The sequence below is a fragment of the Hyperolius riggenbachi genome, chromosome 2 (genome assembly GCF_040937935.1).
Source record: "Hyperolius riggenbachi isolate aHypRig1 chromosome 2, aHypRig1.pri, whole genome shotgun sequence".
NCBI classification, from domain to species: domain Eukaryota; kingdom Metazoa; phylum Chordata; class Amphibia; order Anura; family Hyperoliidae; genus Hyperolius; species Hyperolius riggenbachi.
Genome location: NC_090647.1, coordinates 560,693,655 through 560,699,953, shown reverse-complemented (window position 1 = coordinate 560,699,953; position 6,299 = coordinate 560,693,655). Strand labels below are relative to the sequence as shown.

General features: G+C 46.2%; 1 protein-coding gene across 2 annotated transcripts in view; it reads right to left on the bottom strand.

Annotated features, from left to right (window-relative positions):
* Positions 1-262: 262 nt before the first annotated feature.
* The window catches only part of LOC137547375 (uncharacterized), a 96,768-nt gene continuing 90,731 nt past the window's right edge, over positions 263-6,299 (bottom strand). For both annotated transcript variants that reach the window (XM_068270918.1, XM_068270917.1), the window contains exons 3-5: positions 5,910-6,173; positions 4,371-4,461; positions 263-2,942 (exon numbers count right to left, since the gene is read on the bottom strand). In XM_068270918.1, coding sequence (XP_068127019.1) covers position 2,942; positions 4,371-4,461; positions 5,910-6,173 — 356 coding nt within the window. In that variant the 3' untranslated portion in view covers positions 263-2,941. The remainder of the gene's footprint in view (positions 2,943-4,370; positions 4,462-5,909; positions 6,174-6,299) is intronic.

Genomic DNA, 6,299 nt, shown 5'->3' with positions numbered 1-6,299 from the left:
TGCGTGCTCCTGTTCGCGTCATCGGGAGCTTACTGCGCAGGCGCAGTACAAAGTTTTCTTGTACTGCACCTGCGCAGTAAGCTCTGATGATGCGTGCGGAAGCGAGAGCTCGGCCGCGCAGCCGCAGTGTAATCACTCGCGTGATTACACAGGAACCGGCGGCGGGGAACGGCGCATCAGGAGAGGACGGCGCAGGACATTACTGCTGCAGGGGGCTAATAGAAGCCCCAGGTAAGTGTCAGCTTGTTTTACTTTTTGACCTACACAGAACTCCTTTAAGACACAGAACATTTATATTGTGCTTTTCTCCTGGCAGTCAGAGCTGTAGCCACTAGGGCGCGCTCTATAGGCAGTAGCAGTGTTAGGGAGTCTTGCCCAAGGTCTCCTACTGAATGAGTGCTGGCTTACTGAAAAGGAAGAGCTGAGATTCGAACTCTGGTCTCCTGTGTCAGAGGTCTGCGCATGCGCAGAAAGCACTGACTGACGCGACTGAACCAGTTACCGGGGGTGATCGCGGCAGACCGCAGGACGACGAGGGGCTCAGGCGTGCTTGTGGGGCTGGAGGAAGCCCTGGGTAAGTATCAAATCTTTACATATAGCAGTCTCTGGTACACTTTAATGTAACCATGGTTTATTGCTGTATAAGGAAGTGTAAAAGTGGATTTATGCATCCTGCATGGCCAGGATTTTGTTTCTGGTTGCTTGAGATTTCTGGTTAACGGAGTTCTGGCTAATGGGTGTTTTACTCCAATAAACTTTTGATATAGTAAACTACATGACCTGGTCCCTTGAAGTTTCCTATAAGGGGATTTTTACTGCATTTAGCTTATGCCGAACAGTTCAGTGTCCCGTCTGCCACCTACAAGTGCAATTTAAATGCAGCCGAATGGCAACGGTTGTAACACCACACATGTCAAGCACTGACATTCGGTGGCGTTACCCGGCAGCAGAGGATCGCAACATGTTGCGTCTGACCAGTGCTGCGCTCAGATGCGACTCCATGGGGGAGGGGCCCCAGTCCAGCGCCGGCATTGAGCGCTACCAATCACCCAGCTGGTGCAGGAGACCAGCTGACAAACAGTAAATAATTCACTGCCCGTCAGAATCAACTTTATTCTCCAAGTATGGCACCTGGAATAGCTTGTAGTACATGTGGCATCAATCATAGGATATAGTGCAGATATCAGACAATGAAAGCCAACTTTGAAAAAAATAAATAAATAAATAAATCGGAATGAAGGTATAGGTTCAGTAATGCAAGGATCTCAGATGTGTCTGGAAGACGCTGGGTCATGGTGGTGGAAAAGGGGCTGGAGTTTGAGAGCAGGACTGCTTGGGGAAAGAAGGGGTTCCTGTGCAAGGAGTTTTTGGCGGGGTAACAGCAGAGATTGAAGAAACAATTGCATGGGTGGGAGTGGTCAAGCATTCTTGTTGGCCGTGGACCTCAGTCTAGAGGTGTGGAGGTGATCTAGTGGTGGCAGGGGTGATCTGATAATCCTCTTTGAAGTTTGAGTCTGCCTCTACCGGGTGTGCCTGTGCACCAGATGATTATGAAGGAGCAGAGGATAGATTCAATGGTGGCAGTGTAGAAACTGGTCAGCATCTCCCGCAGCATTCTAAACTTTCAGATGCTTTCTGCTGAGCCTTCTTTTGGGTTTTGGAGGAGTTCTCTGCCCATCTCAGGTTGTGAAGGTAGTGCCTAGGAACCAAACGGTACCCTGGAGACCTCAGTGGCTTCGATTAAAGTGTACCTGAGTCAAAACAAGTCTCAGGTTTTATACTTACCTGGTGCAGAACGCTTCCAGCCATGGGAGTGCTACAGGGCCACGGATGCGCGACTCAGCCAATGTACCAAACCATCCGGCAGGGCACCAGAGCAGCCTGGGGAGACGGCAAGGGACCGAGCGGCCTCAAGGGAGCTGGAGGAAGCTCCATGTAAGTAAAAAAAGTAAAAAAAACAGACTAAACAAGTATTAAGACTGGGTTGAGTTTGGGTGGGCGCTTCCTGAAGTCCACAGTCAATTCAACCGTTTTTTTTTTCCACATTTGGGTCAAGCATGTTGTCTTTCCACCAATTACAGATATGCTTGATCTCACTGCGATATGCATGCTCATCATTACCCCCATGAGGTCAAGCATGCTGGTGTCATCTGAAAACTTGATGACCTTGACAGAGTCCGCAGATGAGGTACAACGGTTTGTCTACAGGAACGCAAACAGCTGCCTGTCTGAGGACTTAGAAAAAGCATAACTCTGCTCAGTGAAAGCTACTGCAGGTATATAATCCAGTGTATGACAAAGGCACTAAGATGGTGTAAATGTTGGAACATGGTCACTACAAGGGAAAAATTACAGTAAATTCAGATTACGGTTCCTTGCATCCATGGTAACAATGATCCGAGTACTGTCTGGAGGACTAGTACTAAGGTATTGTCCTGCAACAGCAACAATGCTGCACAATTAATTAGCTGCACAGAGCAGGAACCCTCGTTACTCATTCTCAGTACCTGCACTGAGCTAATTATTTCCCATCTACCAGTTCCTGTGAGAAACACTGGAGTGATTGTGCTATATAAGAACATACAAACAAAGTAACAAAAATAATCCATGAAGAGACAAAACAGTCATTCCATTCCCTTTTGTTTGCAAAGCAGTGGCCAGGAATCAGCCTGCAGATTGTCCTCACGTATTGCCAGACTCCAGCTCAGGAGACCCTCAGTATGTTCTGTGATGGGTGGTCCACTGAAGATCCTACAGCATAAAATCCCATCACATAAAACGTCAGCACAAGATGCCCGAAACACAGGCTAGTCCAGCTCAGGGGTCCGCAGAGTGGAGGGAGTGCAGCCATTTATGGATATCCCAAAGGCACATTCATATTTCTTTCAAGATTTGGAGCAGCAAAACGAATTTTATTTACACTTCGAGAGATAGACGAGCATCTAGAAAAGTCAATATGAGAATGATTAATCAAACAAGAAACACACCTTGGGCTTGATTCACTAAGACAAATAGCATGCCTTATCCGAGTTAACCTGCCTTATCAGAGTGGCATAGCGAGTGCTACAAACCTGCTAATTGGCAATGACAAGAGCTCCACTCGCCCTGCACTGAGCCGCTTCTGGTTTGTAGCGTCGCTATGCTACTCTGATAAGGCATGTTAACTCTGATAAGGCATGCTATTTGTCTTTGTGAATCATCCCTTTGTTTTACACAGATATAGTTTTAACTGTTAATTATTACATAGATTATATAGTGCTGAAGACAGTCCATGTTACACAGCCTATTTGTCTTCAGCCATCTGTTATTAAAGGACCACTATTGTGAAAAAAGTTTAAGATTCAAAATACACACACACACACACACACACACACACACACACACACACACACACACACACACACACACACACACACACACACACACACACTTCTCCCAGAATAAATCCCACTATAGGTAGTCCTCGTCTTACGAACGCTCAACATACGAACAACCCGCCGATCCAGTCACGTGACGTTGGGGACTCCCTTTGCACCTCCACCCAACCCCGTCCTGCGCGCCGTGAGTCTGAAAAGAATGCAGATGTAATATTCTCTCCTCCGAGCTATAGTCCATCACCGGGCGACATTCCTCTCGGCTTACAGCTCACTCTAGTGTTCAGCATCACCTACTGCATGACGCGTGTAATGACACATCATGCAGGAGGAAATGCCGGGCGCTAGAGGGAGCAGTAAGCAGGGAGGAATGTCGCCCAGCGATGGACTCCGGCATGGAGGTGAGGAGGGGGCATGCAGGAGGCACAGGGGGACACGAAGCAGGCATGAGGGGCATGCAGAAGGCACAGGGGGACACGGAGGACAACGCCCCTTTCAAAGGGAAGGGACAAAAAACACAAAGTCCTTTAGCGGGTGATCCATCACACCCTAATTCAATACTTTTTGAACACGGAGGACACACAGAGAGACATGAAGCAGGCACAGGGGGACACAAAACAGGCACAGGAGTAACGGAAGGAGGCACGGGGGGCATGAAAGAGGCATGGGGGGGGGGGCATAATGAATAGGGGACACAGCAAGGCAAAGGGGGACACAAGGTGATACAAATAGGGATAGAAATAGGCAAATAAAGGGACACAGTGGAAGCAAAGAACACTGGATGCCATTTTTAACGAATCAGACGGCCCTTGTATTTTTCCCGATATTCTAACTAGATGTTCACTGATTACTAGAATTTGCGTTCATCTTCCTGACCTGATGGGTGATCTGGACTCTCCTGTTTTGTGAAATGAATGGCAGGTCAAAGCTGGCAGGTGAGAATAAATGGTGTCACTATCCGTATAAACACAGTGCATAAGATGGGAAATTACTCACCAGATACGGACAGTGTAAACCAGTGCAGCCAATATCAGTGCTACTACTACTCCAGCGATGTACAGTACCATTCTACCACGTGGATCAGAATCTACATGCAAGTAATAAAGATGCAAAATGTATATGTAAATAATAATAATAATCTCCCATAGGACTCAAAGCACTTAGACTCTCACACATTCAGTAGTTGGTAGTAGGATGAAGTATTAACACAACAAAAGTTATATTTCTGCAAATGCCAAACTGAACAGGTGGGGTTTCAGTCTGGATTTAAACACGTCCAGGAATGGAGCTGTCCTGACTTGCTGAGGTAAGGAGTTCCAAAATGTAGGAGCAGCATGACAGAAGGCTCTGGCACCAAAAGTTTCCAAGTGGACTCTGGGTATGACTAGATTATTTAGTGATTTAAATGTCAGTAGGCCAATCTTGAATAGGATCCTCCATTTTATAGGTACATAATACTGCACTTGTGTCCATTCTAAAATACTACAGTTGTATTTATTATAAAATACAGTTAAAATCCCCATTATCCAGAACTCCGTTAACCAGAACTTTAATTGCTCTATGGCACTCTCTACAGTGGAAGAATAAACACATCTTTATTGACCAGAGCTGCTCTTCTAATAAACAGCCATTTCCTATTGAAAGGGGCCTGGAATCTCTGAAAGTAACATTAACTTTTCTCAAAAAAACAAACAAAAAAACAAACCACCTAAACTTAAGGGGACCTCCGGAGCAAGCCTTAGTGCATGTACTTTCATGGCCCAGCTGGCACAGGCAAATCTGTCACACTAACACAGTAGCTCATGATTTTTATTGGTTGAGTAACAAACTGAATAAGATTAGCATACAATTTAAAAAGAAACCGTAACCAAGAATTGAACTTCATCCCAATCAGTAGCTGATACCTCCTTTCCCATGAGAAGTTTTTTCCTTTTCTCAAACTGATCATCAGGAGGCTCTGTATGGCTGATATTGTGGAGAAACCCCTCCCACAGTGTGATGTCAGGACCATGGTCCTGACAGATTCTGGTCTGTGAACCTCACTGCATTGTGGGAAATAACAGCTGTTTACAACTGCCAAAAAAAGCAAGCAGCATCTCCTTCCAGTGACATCACCTGCCAGCAGTAAATATGTCGCCATGTAATAAATGTCAGGATGTAAATCAGGGAGAGGAAAGATTTTACAATGGGCAAATGCTGACTAAATTATTTATATATAATTATTGTAAAAATGAAGCGCTTATTACATTATTTTCATTACAGTTCCTCTTTAAGTGATTTAAAACGTATTGCCATCTCACTGACCATCTATACCAGAATATGTCTACATTCTTGCAATGATATAGCCCCTACCTGCATTAAGATGAGCTATTTCACTGTCAGACACTTTTAATTCCTTCCTAATACCTAATCTTGTCCTTCAGAGGGAAAACATTTTTCTTACAGAATCATAGTGTAGTGTGTATCCTGATCTCCTCACTGACACCTCCCCCTCTATACAGGTCACATGATCACCCCAGTACCCACCCCCCTTACCTGTGATCTCCAGCCGGCAATCCTGGACCTCCTCGCTGACCGGGTTGGTGACCCTGACCCGGAATGTCCTCTCGGCATCGTCTCTCTGCACACTCGGGATAATCAGCGTCCTGTTGTCATCTATCAGCCGGTATCTCTCAGGGAGACGCCCCCCGTCCAGCTCCCAGGTCACATGGCTCTCTTCTCCAGAGAACTGGACAGTCACAGCAATGTCCTCCCCCAGCCGGCTGCAGTTACTGCTTATGTTGTAGATGAGAACCGGATCTGCAATGATCAGGAGAAGGACACGCCCCCATCAGTCATGTGACACCAGCACAGAGACATGGCATAGATTGCTAGCTCTTGTACCCACACTGATCATGTGATCTGCAGCCCCTCCCCCACATACAC